This window comes from Haliotis rufescens, unplaced genomic scaffold (assembly GCF_023055435.1).
Source record: "Haliotis rufescens isolate VD_foot unplaced genomic scaffold, xgHalRufe1.0.p SCAF_7, whole genome shotgun sequence".
In the NCBI taxonomy this organism is placed as follows: Eukaryota; Metazoa; Mollusca; class Gastropoda; order Lepetellida; family Haliotidae; genus Haliotis; species Haliotis rufescens.
Genome location: NW_025964361.1, coordinates 6,918,728 through 6,942,602, shown reverse-complemented (window position 1 = coordinate 6,942,602; position 23,875 = coordinate 6,918,728). Strand labels below are relative to the sequence as shown.

General features: G+C 40.2%; 1 protein-coding gene across 1 annotated transcript; it reads left to right on the top strand.

The window, feature by feature from the left end:
• Positions 1 to 2,471: 2,471 nt before the first annotated feature.
• Positions 2,472 to 23,643, top strand: LOC124144530. The gene is made up of 11 exons (XM_046513971.2): positions 2,472 to 2,890; positions 3,927 to 4,022; positions 6,561 to 6,787; positions 7,695 to 7,911; positions 8,130 to 8,432; positions 8,909 to 9,044; positions 17,631 to 17,842; positions 19,476 to 19,571; positions 20,382 to 20,584; positions 20,969 to 21,149; positions 21,816 to 23,643. Exons 1-11 carry the CDS (start codon positions 2,716 to 2,718, stop codon positions 22,775 to 22,777), a joined length of 2,808 nt encoding a protein of 935 aa, XP_046369927.2. The 5' UTR covers positions 2,472 to 2,715; the 3' UTR covers positions 22,778 to 23,643.
• Positions 23,644 to 23,875: the final 232 nt, after the last annotated feature.

Genomic DNA, 23,875 nt, shown 5'->3' with positions numbered 1-23,875 from the left:
CTGGTCGGCTCGGAGTCAGTATACTGTGTCTGAGTGGGGTATTCTTGTTGAACTGCGGCATGGTAGTACAAGCAGCCACACACACACGTGCATTCACGTCGCTATGTGAGTGCAATAATCTTGGACGCGACGTTACACCCAATTTCACCTCACCTCCTGAGGAAAGGGAGTTAACTGACTGTAACAGGCCAGTTTCCACTTTTATAGTCGGCTAACTTCCTTGCCTTGGGAAGACGATACACACGGGGCAAGCACTGAACTGATGTAAACCCATTTCTGGTGTACCCCGCCGTGATATTGCTGTAATTTGCTAAAAGCGGCGTAAAATCTCACTAACTCACTCACTGAAGTGGATTTTACTATTGGGGCTTTTGTATACATTTTATACTATTTTGCGTCCCCAATAAAATCAGGCTTACGTTCAAATGAAGGTGGGTTCGGTTCTTGAGCATTTATTAGTCAATCATTCAAAATTGCTACGTGACACTCTTCATATTTCCAAGGCAACATTTCTCACCACGTATGTTCAAACGAAGGTGACCCGTAAAGATCCGGGTTAGAATTCAGCAACCCATGCTTGCCGTAAAAGGTGACTATGCTTGTCGTAAGAGGCGACTGACGGGATCGGGTGGTCAGGCTCGCTGACTTGGTTGATGCATGTCATCGACCCCAATTGCGTGGATCGATGCTCATGATGTCAATCACTGGATTGGCTGGCCCAGATTCGATAATTTACAGACCGCCGTCATATAGCTAGAATATTGCTGGGTGCGGCGTTAAACGACAAACAATCAAACATCAAAAGAAGGTCCGCTTTTTTTCCGGGATATTACTCAAAAACAGTTAAATATTTCTTCATGAAAACTTTGTATACACATCCATGAATATGACTTGTTTAAGATAGATACCTAGTCTGTCTTACAGACCCTGATACATTTATATCAACTACAGCCCATGCAAGTCTATAATGTTTGGCAAGTCTAGATTAATGCAGTATCAGGACAAATGAAGGGAATCACTGGGCTCCCTTTTTATTAGATTTGTATTAAGATAACTGAACAACTGGTTTTTTCTGTACGATATGTTCATTTCAGAGACTATATGTTAGTCTAGATAGATACCGTGCACATGAATTGCATGTAGATATGCACAGATCGACTTGTGTGCATGTATTGTTGATATCATTGTTGATTTAATGGCAAGCATTAAAAGATTAATAAATTGAGTATGAATATATAACATAGGCTTCCAGAGTATCACATGGGAAGCCGATCTGTGAAGATCCGGGGTAGAATGGGTCTTTAGCAACCCATGCTTGTCGTAAGAGGCGACTAACGGGAACGGATGGCAACTGGCAAGGCTCGCTAACTTGGTTGATGCATGTCATCGTATCCCAAATGCGTAGATTGATGCTCATTATGTCAATCACTGGATTGTCTGGTCAAGACTCGATTATTTACAGACCGCCGTCATATAGCTGGAATATTGTTGAGTGCGGCGTAAAACAACAAACAAACAAAAACATTTGAAGCCTATATTATGTTATTCAGTAAGCCAAACAAATAGGTCCACGTAACCCCATGCGACTTGTTAAAAAGTAATGATATTGGACTTGCGAAGGAGATTCCGCCATTGTGGTTAAAGCAGATTATAGTGAGTTGTTTTTAAATTGACTGTTTTCATCTGTCAAAACAAATGCTGGAATATTAGAGCTATTATTATTCCTTCTCTCAGTACTAACTAATTAGATGATAGTTTCATGGTAAAAATATATACGGACCGTATCACAAAACGCCGATTACCTCCCTTTGAGCATGCACTGGACAAGGTGTTTGGTAATGATTTTCAATTGAGCGATTGACAATTAAATTGTTTATTAGGTCTTATCTGTCTTAGAATCGTATCATACACTTGGGACCATGACTCCCCCTTCCCTCTAACACCCCCCCCCCCCCCCCCCCCCCCCCAACACACACACACACCATAAAAAATAATGGATAAAATAAAATAAATAATTAATTAATTTATGTAACATTTCTTGCCATGCCCACCCTGCTACAAGTCGTTAAATAATGTTAAAAGTTTTTTAAAAAATTATGTTAATGGAATAAAGCTCCACCCCCATATAGTTTGGATAAATGTTGACGACTCCACCCTTTCGATGTGTATTATTTTTCAAAACAACTACCTCTTAATTAATCACAACACCCCCATCCACCCAACCAACCCTACCCACCCCATCCCCTATATAATAAATGACCAGTCCATAATCAAAATATATTTTCCAGGTAAATTTTATTATTTCTAGATGAATATACGCTAAAGGCAACAATTTACAGGTAATTTCACTCTGATGAAATCCATCTAGACTGTTCTTGAACGAACAGAAGGTAGGATTTACGGTGATGTGTAGCTATTTATAGCGATTACAAAGGAAGATTTTGTTTACGTTCCGCCGGAAGCTGCGTAGTGAACCAACATTTGAACAAATCTAAATCAGCGTTACTTGCAACTTTGATAAATTTTGACATTGTCAGTGCTCCTCAATCTTTATAAAAGTCTGGGTAGATGTGAGGCGGGCATCTATCCTGCTGACAACGCCATACGACGCTGAACACACGGAAACTCAACTGCCACCTTATCGTCTGCTTGAAAACCACAGCGAACCTGCCGTCAACACATCGCCGCTGCAATTTCCGAAGTAAACCCGCTGTCATGTCTGACTCTGTTGTCATCAAGGCCTCCCTGGAGCGAGAGGGTTCTAGCCAGCCAGAGATTCGTCGTTTCGGCGTTCCGTCTGATGCTTCTGCCAGCTTCACCTACCTGTTCAAGAAAATATCGGAAGTCTTTCCCGGACTTGTCAGAGGAAACTTTTACCTCTACTGGAAAGGTAAATAGCATATGGATCTATTACGCTTCTACGCACTTGTAACATTATAACTATGACCTCCTTCTTTTTCTCAAAAGATAGTTCGTGAATATATTTATTATTTTGGATTTGTATCAGAAAAGGGCATTTAGTAAGTAGCCGTAAGAAATTTAAATAACCCAAGTGTCGGGAAACGTCAGCCTGGGGTACGATGACACACTAGCTCAGCCAGCTCAGTTGAACTGCCAGTCCATGTAGGGGTTGGGGTACAGTAGACCAATTCGGCCCAGAATACGTACTTGGTTAGGATTTTCATGAAATGGTGATTCTAGGCCATTGGTTACCCTGTGTAATTTCTAGTGTGTCACTGTAGAAGTTTGTTTTAGAAAATGTTTGTGAATATTTGCACATCTTGATAAGCTTTTTGAGGAGAGTACTGAGAAATTAGTTAGACATCAGAAGAATGTTAAGTTGAATCTTGTAAAATAGGAAATGGACGTAGAGAAAAAATAAACAGATAAGTAGCTAGTTTAGTTGAACCGTGACATTTGTCCTAATTTGAAAGTAGATAACTAGAAACATGATAACAGAAAAGATGTGTGAGTAAATCATTTCCTTAGTCCTCTGTGTCACCTATGACATATTTCATTTCATTATTCTACAAAAGAAATTGCACACATGTGGGCAGTGGATGTCAGCTGATAGCAACTGATCTGATTTTGTTTTTTTGCTGAGTAAATGACATATGACCAAAAAACATAAAACACCTAATAAGATACGTCTTTGTAAATGGTGCATATAAATATTGAACTTGTTTTAAACATGTACAGTTACTATTTGTACTATGTATTTCTTCCTTGTATGTTAATTTCACTTCTAGGCTTAGCATGCTTAGTATTAATGTTTATTTGAAGTTTTGTAAGTGCTACAAAATTGGAAACACCCTAGCTGGACTTGTGGCAAACTGGATAAGCAGCTACTTATGCTGACAATGAGCTGACAATATCTATATAAATGACAAGGAAATAGTTTGAAATTAATCTATTTGTTCTTTCAGATAGTGATGGTGACCTAGTATCATTTTCGTCTGATGAGGAACTTCTAGAGGCTCTGGGATTTGTTACAGATTCTGTCTTCCGAATTCACATTAAAAGTGAGTCTGTCACAAAATTGGTGTTGTCCATGCATAAAATATCCATTTATGACAAATTGTAACAGGGGGAAATCGCCTCTATTCAAAATGTAAAGAAACCCCAAACCTCCAGTCTTGTGTAAAGTCAAAGGGGAGTTGAGGTCTTCTTTTGTTGAAAATATTTTATTGTATCTTCGAACGTTACACCATTGTCAATATTTGTGTCCAATTTGAATGTACTCAAGACAGTGTTAGATTTAGCTATGAGATAAATGTGGATATTATCATGCTTGTTTTTACACTGTAAAAGTATGTGTAACATTGAAATATGACACAGTGTGTATCATCTTATCAAGAATGAAAGAGAATACATTGTAAATCTTTTGGACCTTTTTACAACATTGTTGTTTATGGTGTCATTGTGATCCATGAAAACTACAAGTATATACTAAATTGTTTATTGATAGCTTTCACAAAGGGCATATTATTTTTACTTTATGAGATATATATATAATTCATGGTATTGGTATGATGATTATTACAGTGTAGACAAATACTGAAACCAACCACACTTTACTAATATAATTTTATGGGGAAACAAGACAATGATGTAATATTAAACTGCCACATACTCTAAAGACTGCAGATAAAACACACTTATACATGTAACAAACTCATTTTTTCAAATACTAATTTTGCAACCAAAATGATTTAATTAACTGGCAATAAAGCAAACTAAACTACCAAGCAAAATGAAGTACCGGTATACACTTGAAAATTGGATTTGGCATATTCAAAATGTTACTAGCCTGAAAACAGGCCCTAAACACTGCATTCTTTAAGGTCCAAAATATACTAGCCACATAAAGAAACTGTGCACGGAGAAAATATATTCTGGATTGAAATACAACACAGCAAGAACAAAATGATGCAGACGCTGTAGCAGCTGAATTGATCGGACCATAAGAAAATGTCAACGGGACCTGAACAACATCTGTTACGATGACGTCAGAAGATCAAAATGGAGTAGGGGGTCAAACAGAGTCACAAAGTCATTAACGGGTATGACCACCCTGTGCGTGAATCCCAGCAGTGCATCGGCGACGCATGGAGTTCACCAAATGGGCATGAAAGGCCTGGGGAATGGCCTGCCATATCCTCCTCAAATCCTGTGCCAAGTCACGGACGTTAACTGGAAAATGTGGAAGACGACGTAGACGGCGCTCCATTTCATCCCACACATGCTCTATTGGGGAGAGATCAGGAGAATTTGCAGGCCATGGCAGTAACATGACATTGTTATGGTGAAGTAAATCCATTGCGACCCTAGCCGTGTGAGGACGAGCGTTGTCCTGTTGAAATGTCAATCACGGGCCATGACGTTGCAGGAAAGGAATGACCACAGGCCTCAGAATCTGATCTGTGTAGCCAACACCGGTGAGATTGCCCTGAACAACCACCAAAGGGGTTCGGTGCCGTGCTGTTATCCCACTCCAAATCATCACAGAGCCACCTCCAAAACGATTCCTCTCCACAATACAGTTGCGTGCAGAACGTTCTCCCAAACGCCGGTAGACACGTTGGCTCCTGTCACTGTGGGAAATGTTGAACCTCGATTCATCTGTAAAGACAACATTTCTCCACCATATTCGAGGTTGGCGAACATGATTTCGACACCATCTTAGACGGTTGACTCGATGACGGTGTGTCAGGATGGGACGTATGGCAGGGCGTCGTGGTCGAATCCCGTACTGACGTAAACGATTCCTGACAGTGTTGGGATGGATACGGCGCAGTCCAGGAACTGTCTGGGACGTCGTTACTGCCGTTTGGAACCTGTGTCGGAGATGTGTAACTCGAATCCATCTGTCCTGTCTTGGCGTCGTTACTCGGGGACGTCCTGAACGTGGGTGGTCGGCAACGTCATTTGTGTTCTGATAACGCTTCACCAATGCCGATACCGTGTTACGATGGCATTGGAAATGTGTTGCCACCTGTTGTTGCCTCACTCCCGCTCGGATCATTCCAATGGCTTCATGACGCTGTGCAGCTGTCAATCTTGGCATGATTTGCTTGTGATATGCTTGTGTCTGCGCCTGAGAAGTTTTGAATTTTTGAATGACCACAGATCATGCTTTCCAAAGTGACAGCGAATTTTGAGTTGCACATGCTGTGTACAGCTGCACAGGATGCACGTGCAGTAACACATTGCACGTCCATAGGCCCCCATCAATGACATCATATCGCATGGCACGTGCATGAGCGTTTGAATGTCTCCAATACTTGCTGTGTTCAAACCTTTATTTCATATGTGGACGGTGTGCCCTTATATCTATATTTTCTCCGTGCACAGTTTCTTTTTGTGGCTAGTATACAACTATTATACCCGTATCAAATACATCACCATCAAATAACCATTTCTTGTTTGTTTTATTTTTATCCACCATCAAAAATGGATGTATGCTTTCTTTTGCCTTGCTGTTTTGTTCTTACAGTTCCTGTTTGTTTGTTATGATAATACTTCACTGTATTATTAATCTATTGAACTGGTGTTTGTAGAGCATGCCCCTCAGAGCCAAAGCCCGAAGTGTGGCAGTGGGGAGCTGCACCCTCACGTGATCTGTGACGGCTGTGAAGGAGCTGTGTATGGTGTGAGGTACAAGTGTCTGGTGTGCCCGGACTACGACTTGTGCAGCCAGTGCGAGGCACAGAACACTCACCCACAACATGACATGTGGAAGATTGTCTCTCCAAAGTCTGCCACGTGTGGTTCTGGTGCCAGAATGGTGAGCATTATTTTGTTCATAAATTTTCAGTATTGCTGAAATAAGTTTAGAGTACTTCATCAAGACATTTACTCAAATGCTTTCGACAGGCAATCAATGGATTACCAGGAGTCGTGAATATCAGTGACGATATTCTTGTGTATGGAAAAGATGAACAGTCGCATGATGAAAATCTTCATGCATTGTTTAGAAGGCTCTGTGAAAAAGGACTAACTTTATATTTGTACGTGGATGCACGTCGATGTATGTTCGGTTGAACAGAGAGAGGCAATACTTCAGCCATGCTCTTTATTTTCTGATCCAATGGAGGTAACTCCTTCATTCATAATCACAAAGTTAAAGTGCAATGTAAAATACTACAGAAGTGTATACCTCTCGATCTCAGTGTAAAAGTCAGCTAGTCACAATTTTGTTTCTTTCACGTTTGGATTTAAGAAAGTCATAAAAATCTCTCAATTGATTGTGTGAGGTTCAGTCCTGGAGGTGAACTGACAAAAATTAATCAGTATTTCTGTATGGAACTTTGCACATCCATCACCCAAGACATGTGGATGTACGTGTGACTCATTTGGTACTTATTAAGTTTTGGCTTTTATCATCTCTATAAGAAACAGGAATTAACTTTAGTTTCCAAGGTTCAGTTACTGGAACTTGCATCAATAGCTGTGTAATACTACTTCACAAAACTTTGAGAAGGGGGCTATGTCAAAGATGAGGATGCTATTATTTCTTGTAATTAATACAAATGTTCAGGTGAAACAGGTTAGCTTAATGGTTCAAGCATTTGTTGTCATGTCAGAGACCTGGTTTGAGTGCTGATGTTGGTATAGCTTGTGAAGCCTGTTAGTTCTGAGCTCTGTATAGATAGTGAAACCTTGACACACACTTCGTTATTTCCACTGAACAGCCCTTCATGGTGCCACTCCACTGCCATCAGTTGATGAACCACTTCATGAGCCAGTTCCAAAACCAACATCCTGGATGTGGCGCCAACAAAGAAGAGGCTCCCTCTGGTGGTGATGAACAAAACAAGACTGATACTGACAAGAAAGGGGAGACTACTCCAGAGGAGGCTTATCTGAAAAATATTGGACAATCTGTTGCTGCTTTCCTTACTCCTTTCGGTATGGAGTTAATTTCTTGGTTGGAAAATTACACCTTAGTTTCAAGTTCATCATTTGTATCATTTGGTTAACATTGATAAAACGTAAATATTGCTTATGTCACTCAGCAATCAGTGGAATATTCTGTTATAATATGTTTGCATAATTAGATTAACATGTTTCTGAAATGTTTGGGTAATTTGTTATCTGTTTAAATTGATTAAATTCTAAACTTTCAGGGATTGATGTAGACGTTGATGTTGAGCACAATGGGCGTCGCCAGGGTGTGAATCCCCAAGCAGGTCAACAGTTCTTCAGAAATCTCGCCCAGATGTTCGGTCAGTGCCCCGGGCAACCAGGTAACCAATCAACGGAAGGAGCCTATAAGAAGGACTCTGACAAAGAATCAGCTGATGAGGCCACCAAGACAGACTCCCAGGAGAAGCCACACACATCAGGTGATGGCTGGACCCTGCTCTCCGACTCTGCAAGTGCCTCCCCCCGGGACTCGGCAGACCCTTCCCCCCAGGCAAGTCATCCAGGTGAGTTACGCTTTTTCATCAGAACAGTTTTACCTTTAATCTGTGGTGTAGTGGAATTGGTTATTCTGGGGTCAGATGATTTTTGTATGAACATTGTATGTTAATGAAAGAGACGATTTGTGGCAGGTTTATGTCAGTTACTCATTGTAGACTGGTTTATCTGGGCCCCTCTGCAAAAAGTGATCTTAGCGCTAAGACTATTGTAAGCCTATGTTAAAGTATAGGAGTTACGTTCACCTTAGCACTAAGATGGCTTTGTGCAACAGGGCCCTGCAAAATACATGAACTATCAAACAATGTTGGTTTAGGATATTGGCCCACCTCCTTTTCAACCAACTTGGATTTTGGTTTCCAAAGCTCAGTTATGAATAAATCACTCGCATTTTTTATATTGATTGTTGTTGGTATTGAAAATTTGATATCAGCCATGTGATCCTTATTTTTCACCATAATGGGATTTACTGTTGTATTCCCAGATGCACGTATTGCCGATGCTCTCCAGCAGATGTTGTTGATGGGATTCTCTGATGACGGAGGCTGGCTCTCCCGTCTCCTCGAGGCCAAGAATGGAGACATCAGCCAGGTGCTGGATGCCATCAAACCAAACAGAGAGTGATCTCATTGGCTAGAGGATGAAACATGGGTCACAACGGTGTGATATGAACTTTTGAGAGTGTGATACAAGTGCGAGTTGGAATACTTATGCAAATTTATGATGTGGGGGAACTAATTACGATTGTAATAAACTAAAAAAATACCAGTCACTCTTCTTTATGCTTGCTTCACTATGCTGAGTGTACCTGAGTTTCTCACAGTGTTTATTACCATGTACTTTGAACTGCATTACCTATGTAAGTGCTGTACAGGTCTTGTAGGCTTGTGGAAAGAGTGAATGCATAAACCCAAGTTTGAGTCCACAGGTGTACAACCTGTGATAGCAATCTGGGTGTCGTCCCTTGACAGGCTGTTGCTGCAATATTCCTAAAATTGGTGTTTGCCCTGCAGAGCTGGTTGTATTTGTCTGGTGTTTAATGCTAAAATTTAATAAGAAATAAGGTCCCCATATTTATTTTTTTTAACACATGAGAAAAAAAATAGGGGAACCTAATTTATTATTAAATTTTAGCATTAAACATCTGACAAAAACCAACCAGTTCTGAAAGGCTAACACTGGTGTAAAACCTCTCTCTTCTGTACATAAGGATGTTCCTGTGAATGCCTACTGATATGACTTCTTGCCGACAGTGGACTACTACACTGAAACCTCATTAATCTGGACAGAAGTGTACTCAGTAAATGATGCAGACTAACACATGTGTAACACCTTCCTTTGCATGGTTAAACATGTATCTGCAAAACAATGCGTTTAATTTCCTGCAATGTGTTTTCAGTATTTCTGTCATCCTTTAAAAAAATCTGTATCTTCAATCTGGTTTCCATAGATACAGGAAGTGATGAGAATGTATTTTAATATAGTTACAACTAATGTGATGGTTTGGTCGAGTTGACTTGTATGTCACAAGTAACAGGACCAATAATGCTTTACTTAAAAGTATTGCATTAAATGTTGCATTAAGTTTTCCCAGCCTGTTTCTATCCAATCCTAGATAATCGTCTGTCTATTGATTTAACAGATTTGGATGCAGAATATATATTTGGGAGGGGGGGGGGGGGACTGTAATATTAGTATTAATGTTGGTTTGTTTTGGATAATTCCCACAATTACTAAAGGGACCATCTTTGTACATTACAGCAAAAAGATTTTTTTTCATTTGCTTTAAATATTCCAGTGGAGATGAATATAGCTGACTTCACATAATGAGGTGTTGTGATCTCTGTCAATTGTTACTTTTATTTTCTTATGTTGTTTACACTATATGTGATTGTTATAATAAATATATGACAATGTGAAGGGGGAGTAATTAGGTTTGTACATAAGGAAGTGACATTATGCACACAATATGTCTCCCCCCATTGGGTATATTTCAAACAGGGACTGGTCATAAACTTATAAAATTTTCATGTCAAATTAATAGGAATGCATTTGCTCACTTGTGGATACCCATATTTCTGTTTTCAAACATAGATGTAAGAGAAGTGTCACTTCCTGAATAGATTACATTTTGCTTGATTATTTTAGTGTAGTCATGATTCTTAAGTACTTTCTGTATATAATATTTTAAAGAAGACTTCTGTATGTATGAGTGATTAAATTTTATTATTATTTTATACAAATGGAAAGCTGGAGTAACATATTGTATATACAAACCATTTTGTACTCTCCTAACCATGGGACGTTGTTTATTACTTTGACAAAATGCAATTAAACATTTTCATTATTTCACATATATCTTTTGTGTTGTTATATACAGTTTTTTTACTCACCGTACAGGCCTGTGTACAATATAGTTCTATAATATTACGGTATTAAGGAAGCCTCCCTTCACATGTGTGGGGTGAGTTAGCCCAGTAGAGGAACACTGACTTGTTACAGGGCTGGGTTCAGTTCCCAACATGGGTACAACATGTGAAGCCTATTTCTGGTGTTCCCTGCCATGACATTGCTGGACTGTTGCTACAAGCAGGCTAAAACCTATCTGTCTCACCCTCCACATGTATATTTTGGGTAATGAGTCTGGGAAACTTTAAAGTAGGACAAGGCTCAGGTAAGTTGCCTCAAAGCAGGTTTAGTTCAAGTCATCAAAACCCAAATATTTGTCAGTGCACTCTTAATGGTGGATGTATGTCAGTCTAGCAGTCAGTGATTACCCCCATCACACACAGACAATGTCTCAGCCCCACACAGGACAATCATTACACACAGACAATGTCTCAGCTGCATACAGGGCAATCATTACACACAGACATGTCTCAGCTGCATACAGGGCAATCATTACACACAGACAATGTCTCAGCTGCACACAGGGCAATCATTACACACAGACAATGTCTCAGCTGCACACAGGCTAATCATTACACACAGACATGTCTCACCTGCATACAGGGCAATCATTACACACAGACAATGTCTCAGCTGAACACAGGGCAATCATTACACACAGACATGTCTCAGCTGCACACGGGGCAATCATTACACACAGACAATGTCTCAGCTGCACACAGGCTAATCATTACACACAGACATGTCTCACCTGCATACAGGGCAATCATTACACACAGACAATGTCTCAGCTGCACACAGGCTAATCATTACACACAGACAATGTCTCAGCTGCACACAGGGCAATCATTACACACAGACAATGTCTCAGCTGCACACAGGCTAATCATTACACACAGACAATGTCTCAGCTGCACACAGGGCAATCATTACACACAGACAATGTCTCAGCTGCACACAGGCTAATCATTACACACAGACATGTCTCACCTGCATACAGGGCAATCATTACACACAGACAATGTCTCAGCTGAACACAGGGCAATCATTACACACAGACAATGTCTCAGCTCCACACAGGGCAATCATTACACACAGACATGTCTCAGCTGCACACAGGGCAATCATTACACACAGACAATGTCTCAGCTGCATACAGGGCAATCATTACACACAGACAATGTCTCAGCTGCACACAGGGCAATCATTACACACAGACAATGTCTAAGCTCCACACAGGGCAATCATTACACACAGACAATGTCTAAGCTCCACACAGGGCAATCATTACAACATGGTCCCCCTTCAAAGACTGTACGCGGTTTTGAGTGATCTACCCATCGCCTTCTATAAAACATTTAGACATCCTCTCTGAACTCCTTGATAGATTGAGCTGACGGAAGTGTCCCTGACAATACAGGGAAAGTCTTTATCCCCATTTACTCGTTGTTTTGCTTTCTGACTGTTGACGCTGGAAAGTCCAACTATAATCAAATATACATTGCTAAATACCCATGCCATATAACTGAAATACTCTCAAACTGACACTATGTTATTATAAATATCATCTATTGTGTTCTGAACAGACAAATTGTAAGTGAAACATACACCAGGAAGTGTTTTGCTTCTGGTGATTATTTGTGGTCAGTTCCCACCAACTCGACAAACCATGTTCAAAGTAGTCAAAAGAGTTGACTCACATCCTGACTTCCGGATTGGACTACTAAAAACAGTGTTACATAAGTCTGCTTTATCAAAATGAACTTCCCGAACAGCTGTACTAATGCTGGCATTTGTAAGATCTGTCTGTTTGTTTGTTGTTCAATGCCGCACTCAGCAATGTTCCAGTTATATGACGGCAGTCTGTAAATAATCGTGTGTCTGGACCAGAGACTCCAGTGATTGATATCATGAGCATCGATCTACACAATTGGGATACGATGACATGCACCAAGGAGGTCAGCGAGCCTGACCCCGTGGGTGTTTGGTAGTTTGGTCACAACTGGGGTGAACCAATCCTTAACATATAATGCTTATCGTAAGAGGCGACTAATCAGTTTCCAAACAGATAAGAATAGCGAAAAGTATAGACAATCAAAATAAACCAGTGAAATGAAATATTTACAAAACACACTATATTGTTTCTTTGTTGTTTCCATGTCACCAAGGACAATATACACAATATTGTCAACTGCGAACAATTACTGTATGGATCGATGCTCATTATATCAATCACTGGATTGTCTGGTCCAGACTCGATTATCTACAGACCGCCGTCATATAGCTGGAATATTGCTGAGTGCGGCGTTAAACAACAAACAAACAAACAACATGATCGTGTGGCTGTCATCAGTGTGGTTGCTGATACTAAACTGACGGACAAGTATACGCCCATGGTTGATAGTGGCTAAAATAAAACAAACAAGAGATGCTTATTGGATGGTGATATATTTGATACGGTGTTTCGGGGACTATTTACAGCCTCAATACCTTGATAACGTTTGTAATGTTTCGTCAAATCCAGTTTTCAAGTGTATACTTTCTTTGGCCGGTACTTTACATACACGGAAACGTGATGCATGTTTCAAGCGTATTCGGCTACAAAACAATTTCACACTTACAATGTTCTTTCCCTTTAAAAAAACCGTATACATATCGTATGTGTATATAAATAACAAGATAGTCCAGCATAATTTGGGTAAAGAGCACAAAAGCTATATTTGTTTCAATTCTTATTTTTAATACGTTGAGATGCTCCTCCCATCGGATGCGAATTGAGACCGGTCGATATATTAAGGAAATTAGAGAACAGAGACTGTGTTTGATTTGTAACCAGAATTTTATTGAGGACGAATATCATTTTGTGCTTATATGCAATGCTTATAGTGATTTAAGAGCTGAATATATTCCTCCTAAATATTTTACAACCCCTTCTTAAAATAAATTTAATGCTCTTATGTCATCCACTAACTTTAAAATCATACGAAATCTAGCAGTCTACGTTTACAAAGCTTTTCGACTTCGTTCATTGCATACAGTCTAAATATTTATTTGTATATATGCATGTGTATGTGTATGAATGCGTATGGATATGGATATATATGTAAAATAGTGGTAATTCTTTTTTCTCCCTCTCTCTGTAAATAGTTCTGTGTAATAGGCCTACGGCCTAACACTTTTTGTGAATAAACAACACTGATACTGATGTAGCAGGTGTATATATTTGTATTTTAGTCTTTTTGTAAATAAATCTATTTCAAGTTTTGTTTCTGTTGAACTTTATTCAACAGAGGTGTGTGTTTGTTTTATCCCATCATTCTAAGTCCAGGCCTCAGTGATCAATCACAACCCAAGCTCTACTACATTCTTTGTCCAGCTCTCTACTGATCAATCACATCCCAAGCGATCCTGTGATTGGCCAAATTCAAACTTTACCTTCTTGCTCTGACTAACTCCATATTGCCACCTTCACTACGCACTGCACTGGGAGTATTTGTAGATCACCACTAAAGGACATATCATGAACGGTGACATTTGAAGGGTGTCACGTTTCACACCTTTGTGCCACACATAGGGGTGTCTATCGTGATTATCAATAAACATAAGCATCACACCCCGTAGCCGTCTTGGTGTCATCTGTTTAAAATAATGGATAAAGCCAAGAAAAGCCGGTTACACTGATACGTTCTGAAAGACATCTTCAGACAAATTCAGACCAATACACGTTATACACATCCTCATAGAAGGAGAGGGTTGTGTATTTCCACAAGACCCCTATATGACCCCTTTGGACAGTATCATATGCTGACACACGCCCCGAAACCACCCTCGATCCATGTTTTGTAACATCTTTTCACACACCGAATAAAATACTGGTACATGAAACCCCGAGCCATTCTATAATACATTCCCAGTCCCTTATTAATGTTCAAAATTATATTTCAAAATAGTGTTTGAAACAATTTTCTCACACACTCACACACACATTGACACAGACACACATACGCACGCGCGTGCACACACACACACATTGACACAGACACACACACGCACGCGCGTGCACACACACGTGAACACACACACGCGCACGCACAGCGCTGCCGGGAAGTGCCGAAAATGAAGACCCCCAGCCACACTATAATAAATTACCAGTCCCTAAATAATGTTCAAGGACATCCCATTACGGGTCACGTCAGAACGATCTGTCACGAGCTTTGACCGACCACTGAAATGACTAACAAGAAGTCGACATCAGCAAATTAGAAAGCAGCTTTCTCGAGCTTTATGGCACTTGTTTCAACCTGGCGACTTCCATTTCAGACTACGCTTGAAAAATATGTTGACACAGTTCTCGATTAAAATTTTGAAAACTGATCAAACGAACATTCCAGAATGTCTAATATATTGCTGAGATTGTATGGCAGTGCTTTCCACGTACTGCGCAACGCCGCCTCCGTTCAAATGTTTATCCAACGGAGGCGAGAGATAGACAATAATGTTGACGGAATCAGTCGTAGGGGCCGTGACTGTCGTTCGGAATACCCCATGTTAACGTTTTCGAGGTTGCATGATTAGAAAACACATTCCGACTGTCACTTTCACGATCTGGTAAGCGACGCTTTGATTGGTCGGATGATAAATCCCTTTGACGTGACCCGTAATGGGATGTCCTCAGATCCAGCATGCAATAGCGAGAACTAAGATCTAATTTTAATGAGATTGGACATCTACGTAAATAAAGTTTCGTGTGAAATTATTCTTAACTGATCCAAAGTACATTTCCTGGCAAACGTCCTGTCATTGTCTGTCTGAACAATGGTTCGGTCTTCCCGTTTCCTGTGTTTCGTGCTAGCAGATATTAAATACATCCCTGTTTTGTTTTTGTCACCCTAGTCTTCGTATTTCGGGAAGCGTGCAAAAAAGGCTGATAGTTATACTTCCGTCCGATGATTTTTATTGTCATGAAAAAAATCGTGTTCGGTACAAATCAAGACATGCCATCGATTTCCAGTATAATTCCTCTCCTCGACGTTCGAAATAAGCCAGTTTTGTGGCATTTTTACGTCGAATTTAGTCTTGCTTTTAGTACCTCAGTTGTACATACTCTCAATATATATTCTTGTTTCGATGTTTTAAACAAAATGTGTATATTGATGGTATGAAAAACGTAAATATACGAAAAGAAAGAATGAATGCGACGTGGAAATGTTAGAAATAGCTGGCCTAAAAGTGTAAATATCTGCGCGGTGGGGTAGCTTAGTGGATAAAGCGTTCGATTCCCCATGCAGATGGGTACAATGTGCGATGCCCATTTCTGGTGTGCCCCGCCGTGATATTGCTGGAATATTGCTAAAGGCGGCGTAAAACCATCCTCACCCTTTCGTGAAAATATCTAAACATAAAAACATTGCCTACTGCATGGGAAAATTGAAAAACGTTGTCCACCATCATTTTCTTTATACTTTATACATTTTATGTTAAATCTTATTACACGTTAACTAAAGTTATGTAAATTAGTATTATGCATGCATATTACATTACAGCCTGAAACAAAGTCTATCATATTATTTTTAGACTGATAACACATAGCTGTTATGTAGTGACACATGTCGATATGACATTTCGTCAAATGTTATACGCAGATACCATCTACACATCAAAATATACAACCTGTTTATCAGAAGCGATGTGCCGCTGTGTCAATTCACCGGAACATTCGACTACAATTCTGCTTGAAACACTCGTGATTTAACATAAATAACCTTGCTGTAATATTTTGATAAAACAATTTTGCGGCAAATATTTATTTTCTGTTCTTAATTTCCTCTTAACAGTCACGATTCCTTTGTGGTATTGGAGTTACCCGGAAATGACCGGTCGCCAAAATATAGCACAGCTTTTATGATAAAACTTATAAATAAAACAGGAATCTATAATATTAAAATTCAGTGGACCCATTATCTCATTTAAACACATCAATGCAATTATTGTCGCATTCAGTCTATATTTAAATACTGGTCTTTAGAGATTGAAATAATGTCATAGATTCGTTTAATACATCTCACTGATTTATACGTGCATACATAAAATATATACTATTACATTTATCAAGAAAATAAATGACAAAAATATTTTTCCGAAAGCATTGATATTACATTTTGATGTCCTTCAAAGATTGAAAAGATCTTATAGGTCCGTTTTGGATGTTATTTATTATTCTCAATATTATCATATGGGGCGGTCGGGTTGCCTTGTGGTTAAAGCGTTCGCTCGTCACGCCGAAGACCCGGGTTCGATTCCCGGCATGGGTACAATGTGTGAAGCCCATTTCTGGTGTCCCCAGCCGTGATATTGCTGGAATATTGCTAAAAGCGGCGTAAAACCATACTCACTCACTCAATATTATCATAAAGATTTCTATGAATATTTCCATATGAAACTGAAAACTATACATTATGAGGATTTTTTTCTGACGAAACGTTTTCGAAAAGCCCTATGGAAAAGACACGCATTGCAACTCACGAAAACACTTACAACACTTCCCTATATGTCACAAGGAGTGCGTCGATGAGACACATCACCATGTTTACTCTCGAAGCTTCCTTGCTGCACGTGACCTGCTACGCGCTAATCTACTGGTTGACACCAGAGGTCAAAGTTGAGAAGGGACGTCACAACACACAATCACGTGGCCTGACTCAATCACTGGAGGGACTGCCTCTTTTACTATAAATATACGTTATGCACTGACGTCACCTAAATCTGATCGAGGAGTATTTAAAAGCAGACCACTGACACGTCAATCATAACTACAGACACAACCAAGCCACGAACAATCAAGTGATGGCTCTCACGATCAAAGCGTACTTGGCGAAAGAAGCGGGGTCCCAACCGGAGATAAGACGGTTCGGAGTCCCCCCGGATGTAACCTCCTTTAATTTAGTACGGCAAAGAGTAAAGGAAGCATTCCCTTCCCTGCACAATAAGGACTTCTCTTTACAATGGACAGGTGAGTCGGGTTTTTTAAATTGCAAACATATATATTTTACAATAAAATCATTACCACCAGCCGCAGGTAAACATGTTTGGTATTATTTAAAGATATTGTGGTTAATTGGCTATTGTCAGACAAGTATATGTATCTATAATCGGATAAGTTATAACCATACATAATAATCGTATTAATTTCTTATACACTCTCATTTACTGCAACTATCAAGTGCCAATGTGTAATTCTAAATTCGCTTGAAATTCTACACAATATATTTTGTCTTTAAAAATGATACGAGGTTATGGTTTTAACAATCAGGGTGTAGATTTAACGAAGTGATTATTATACATGAATTTTCAGGAAATTACTTCAGTTAAACAATATGTGTATATTAGTATATCAGCATTTTGTATAGAGGCAGCAGTTTGCGATACTGACCGAACGTTTAGTAATTGCGTCGTTAATATCGACATTATCACAAGGTCTGTTGCCTGTTGGAGACGAGCTGTTCCTTCACAATCAATGCGCTGTCAAGGTCACCATGATCTGGAGTTATATTTGGAAAGTGACTAGATGGCACGTTTGTGCTTTATTGAACGCTTCTGTTTTATGTTTATGTAAACTTGGCTGTTAATCAATGTGGTGGAGAGAAAGAGGATATGGTAGTCTCTGTAAACTGCACATTATATCATATCACCCCGAAATTTGTTTCAAAATTATATTGTATTCCCGGATAGATATTACAAAATATGTCCCATGCTGTGTTTAGGAAGTTTAAGTAAATAATCCAAGTTAAAATTCGGAAGTTCTTGAAAATATTTTGAATATATTTTGTCGTTGTAGGTCGCATGTGTACGATTAAGGGAAATAATAGTCCGCAGAGACATAATACAGTAAACTACGGTTATAACGAACTCAAAGGGACCACTAATTTTAGTTCGTTATAACCGTAGTTCGTTATAAGCATATATACAGCATAACTACAGCATATAGTCGGGACTAAAAAGTTAGTTCGTTATATCCGTTAGTTCGTTATAAGCGTGTTCGTTATAACCGTAGTTTACTGTATAGTATTTTATTTGTCATTATAAAACATATTTGTGGCTATAATGGACAAATAGGTCAAACAAGGGATGTGAAGAAACTAACAATTTTTATCTTCTGATTTGTTTGTTTCTTGTTTAACGCCGCACTCAGCAATATTCCAGCTACATGGCGGCGGTCTGGACCAGACAATCTAGTGACGTGCGACAAGTCTTGTAAAGACCAATTGTAACCCGGATGTTCACGGGGGTATCTACTGGTTACACTCAAGGAATGCGATATGTGTGATATGTAGATATATCAGGAAGTTAGACAGTTTAAATGTGTCCTCAGTTGAGAGACATGACGTTATTAAAATAAAATAATATTACGTAGAAATATACGGAAAATAGACTTAAAAAGTAAATCATAATAATTTGGAAAAAAATGTGTTATTTGTACACATGCAGGCGGAAGATAGGCTTGTATATGCACCAAAGTGTATTGGTCTTCGTTTATCGTCTATCACAGCCAGCGAAGGTACATAGCGTTAGGAAATATATCAAACTCATTTCCCCCAAAGGGACAAGCTGAACAAGCTGTATATTTTCATGTTTTTGTTTTACAGACAGAGATGGCGACCTTGTGACCTTCTCAACTGATGGAGAGCTGCAAGAAGCCGTCAGCACCATTACAGATGGTGTCCTCCGCGTCCACATAAATGGTAAGGGAGTAACCACTTAATTTTCCATCTTCCCGAGGCAAGGGAGTTAACAGGCTGTAAATTGGACATTTATAGTCAGTTAAGAACTTACCTAGGGAACGATGTTGATTTTCATGATGGGGCGGGGTGGGGTTTGGTTGGTTTGAGATCAGCATATCAACTACATAGAGACCTTATTGTTAGCATCTGGCGAAATGTTTGTATGAATTACCTTATAAAGAGCATAGTTATGTTGGTTGGTTGGTTGGTTTGTTGTTTAACGCCGCACTCAGCAATATTCCAGCTATATGACGGCGGTCTGTAAATAATCGAGTCTGGACCAGACAATCCAGTGATTGATATCATGAGCATCGACCCACGCAATTGGGATCAATGACATGCATCAACCAAGTCAGCGAGCCTGACCACCCGATCCCGTTAGTCGCCTTTTACGACAAGCATAGTCACCTTTTACGGCAAACATAGTTATGTGGAGTTGTGGAGTAGCCTAATGGTTAAATCATCTGTTCGTCACTCAGGAGGCCGGGTTCGCTTCCCCACATGGGTAGAATGCGTGAAGTGATTTCTTCTGTCGCATTGCCGTGATATAACTTAAAATTTCCCTAAAAGTCGCATTAACTCACTCACCAAAGAGGTGTATAGTGTCTCATTAAAGGCAAATAGGTCCTGTACTTTAGGAATTCAAACGTCTGTGATACAACTGATAATTACCGTAATATTGTCTATCGGAATGGTCTATCTTTTTGATGCAGCTTCAAGCTTTTACCAAATTTAGTTTGGTCATCATTTGTTTTTTTGCTGTGGTTGCAGTACCCCGTGATCGACGTCACACACCCGGCCAGATCCACCCCAACGTTATCTGCAACGCCTGTCTGGGGACGGTGTCCGGTGCGCGCTACAAATGTTGCGACTGCACCAGCTACGACCTGTGCTCCCGCTGCGAGGCGGATGGCGTTCACAGCCACCATGACATGTGGAAGATTGTGGCTCCGAGGGACCAACTCAAACCTGGGGTTAGTATATCATAATAACAGAAACCATATACTATATAATAACAGTAATAATAATAATAATCATCATCATAGTAATAATAATCATAATAATTTCACACATTGCATGCTCATATCGCATACAATTATCACGTTAGTCAAATGATTAGTTTTTATACTCAACTCCCGGGGGTGGGTGTGGGGGTGTGGGGTGTGTGGGGGGTGGGGGGGTTTTGGGGGGGGGGGGGGGGGGGGGTGTGTGGGGGTGGAGGGGGGGACAAATGATACTAAGGTGACCACTTACATATGCAAACTACCACTTGAACTGATGTGATCAAGGCAAATGACAAGACACATACAAAATATTTCTTTTGATGTTATATTCATCAATACAACTTCATTCTACAGGCACTTGTTCCACCTCATATTCGACGATGGATGCAGCGTTTCATGAGACGCTGGCAGAGTCGACACCCAAATAATGGTGTTTCTTCGGCTGCTGAAGGTGAAGTAAAGGAGGGGGAGATAACTGAGGAAGAACTTCTGGCCAACATGAATGAGGAAATGGCAGCAGTTTTTGAAACCTCCAGTAAGTTTCATTCAAATAGTTGATGCAAATGAAAATATTTCCTATATGAGTATCATAATAACATATCATAACATATCTTTCATTTTTTGAGATTACAAATCATAAAATGAATTCCCATACACACACTCTCTTCAATAGCAATTTCCTTCGGCATGTCAGAAACATGCATGATCATGGGGTCAAATTCCAGATTAGCTGCTTTTAACAGTATTCCAGTTATATCGAGGCGTGTCAGCTTAATGTGGGAGGAAAGCCAGAAGTGATGCAGGTCTCATATGTTTACCACTTCATCGAAACCCACGAGCACGGGTATGGTGCTGACAAACTTAGAAACATAATCGGGGCGAACCGGAATTCAAACCAACAATCATAGGTTTCTGGCGTGCCCAAGGGACGCGACTCTTCCCCCCATGTAAAAGTCTGAGACCTGTACCGTTTAGGGTTTTCAGAAACCTATGATCATGGGGTCAATCCAGATGAGTCCTGGGAATATTTCAAAAGTTTGTCAGTACCCCTGCTCATTATAGCTGCTGACGTTGGAGACCTGTGCCATTTAGGGCTTTCCTCCTAATGAAGCTGAGGTATAACTGAAATACTGTCAAAGGGGTGTTATTAACATACTCACTCACTCATTCTTTAAGACTTAAATTATCCTGTCTGTTCTAGGTGGTGCAGTTCATTTGAAGGTTACAAAGAAAGGTGAAGAAGACATGAACCTAACAGTTGATGGTCCTGAGGAAACTGATGGAGCAAGAAATGGAGTATCTTCTTCTTCTGTCTCCTTCTCCACCTCCTCCTCCTCAAGCCACCAGGGCCCTGGAGCTGTACAAAAACCAGAGGAAATGACACAGGTAAAGGAGGAGGAAACGACCAGCCCCACTACCAGTGAGGACTGGACACTTCTGACAACTGCCCACACCAGGACAGATGTGGTTGATGGCCAGCCTGGGCCTGGCTACCCTCATGCATCAGCTGGAACCCAGCCTGGCTACCCTCCAGGATTTGGTCTCCACCCATTCCATGGTCACAGCCAGCCAGGCTACACCCACCCAGGACATCTGCCACCACCCTTCATGCATCATCAGCCTCATCCCAACTTCCCAGGACATCCCCCTCCACCACCCTTCCCCGGACACCCTCCACACCACGACTTCCCCGGACACCCTCCCCACCACGACTTCCCCGGACACCCTCCCCATCACGACTTCCCAGGACACCCTCCACACCACCACTTCCCAGGACACCCCCCACATCCCCATGTTCCAGGACACCCCCCACCCCACCACTTCCAAGGATATCCCTACCCCCACGTCCCTGGATCTGAAGGTCAGTCTGAGACCGCTGCTGAACCAAACCCTTCTGAAACCAGACCCGTGCCCCTTAACACCAACTCCTCAACCGACACGAACTGTTCTGCTGGGCAGGATGTGGAGGAGACCCCCATCCCATCAGATCCCCGTATCCGAGAGGCCTTCCAACAGATGCTGGCTATGGGCTTCAAGAATGAAGGTGGCTGGCTGACGCAGCTCATAGAGTCCAAGAATGGAGATATTGGGCAGGTTCTTGACACCATCAAGCCTGAACAACGCAACACTGTTTCAGCACCACCAGACTGCAGACTGGCTTGAATCAGAACACGCCAACATGCATTTCTTAATCCCAACACTTAGATCCTGTCAGGATAGCATATTAACACTGGGCAGCATGCACACTATGATTAAGGCTGAAACATATGGTAGCACTGGGTAAATAGTTTAGAGGATTTGGATTCATTCCAGATTATGTGGGTTGCATGTTAGTATCATGTAAAGGTTTATACCCATTTTACTATTACATTGAAGAATGCTTGATACTGATTAGTTCAAATTGGGTAACAAATTCCATTTTCACTCAAACACCATGCATGATTACATTGATGGCACAAAGCACTTGGGGCCAAATAAATAATAAATCTAGCTTGTGCACTTGTATTTATCATGATCATTACTTACATGTTTTCAAAACCATGTATATAATTATGACTGATCATGCTTTTGTCCTGTGTGAAAAAAGTCAGTTACCGAACATGTAATGTATACAAATGCTTTTGTCTGATAAAACAAATATGATCCTGAAAATACTTCCTGGATCCTAGTATCTGTGAATAATTTTTTGGTAGTCTCCTTTATTAGAACAATTTTGTTCTTTTCGTAAACCATCTTGTCTAGTCTAATCAATACCACATGGTGATATTTACAAAGAGGGATGGGATGAATTTAGCGATGTACATGTATGTAATAGTTCTATATTTTTACAGATATACCAGGAAACTGAGCATACCCTGATATTTATTATTTACTGTGATAGTTGTTTGTATGTTGTTAAGGAAATCTATGTGTTCTCTACTTACATGTGATATATATTGATGTGCTTAATTATGAAGATGATCTCTTGCCTGTGTATAAAAAGGAATTAAGATTCAAAAGGACCAAATAAACTTAATGATCAACACCAACCCTAATGTTGTACTTGAATTTGAATGAGGTCAAGTAGCTAACACCATGCGAATGGATGTTGTTTATGCCATGATCAACAATATTGAAACTATTCAAGGTGATGTGTCAATATTAAGAGCCTGGGTGCTGTTGTACAAAACAACCTTAGTGTTATGACTCGTGTATCTATGCTAAGAAAATAAAGCAGTTATGATCATCTTAGCGCTGAGATCGCTTTGGACAACGGCACCC

What these genes read in the sequence shown, in the direction of transcription:
- LOC124144530 (XM_046513971.2), top strand. Translation starts at nt 2,716, where the DNA reads ATGTCTGACTCTGTTGTCATCAAGGCCTCCCTGGAGCGAGAGGGTTCT. An exon ending in CTTCCGAATTCACATTAAAA is followed by an intron (nt 4,023 to 6,560) that starts GTGAGTCTGTCA and finishes TGGTGTTTGTAG; the next exon opens with AGCATGCCCCTCAGAGCCAA. An exon ending in CTTCTCTTTACAATGGACAG is followed by an intron (nt 17,843 to 19,475) that starts GTGAGTCGGGTT and finishes TTTGTTTTACAG; the next exon opens with ACAGAGATGGCGACCTTGTG.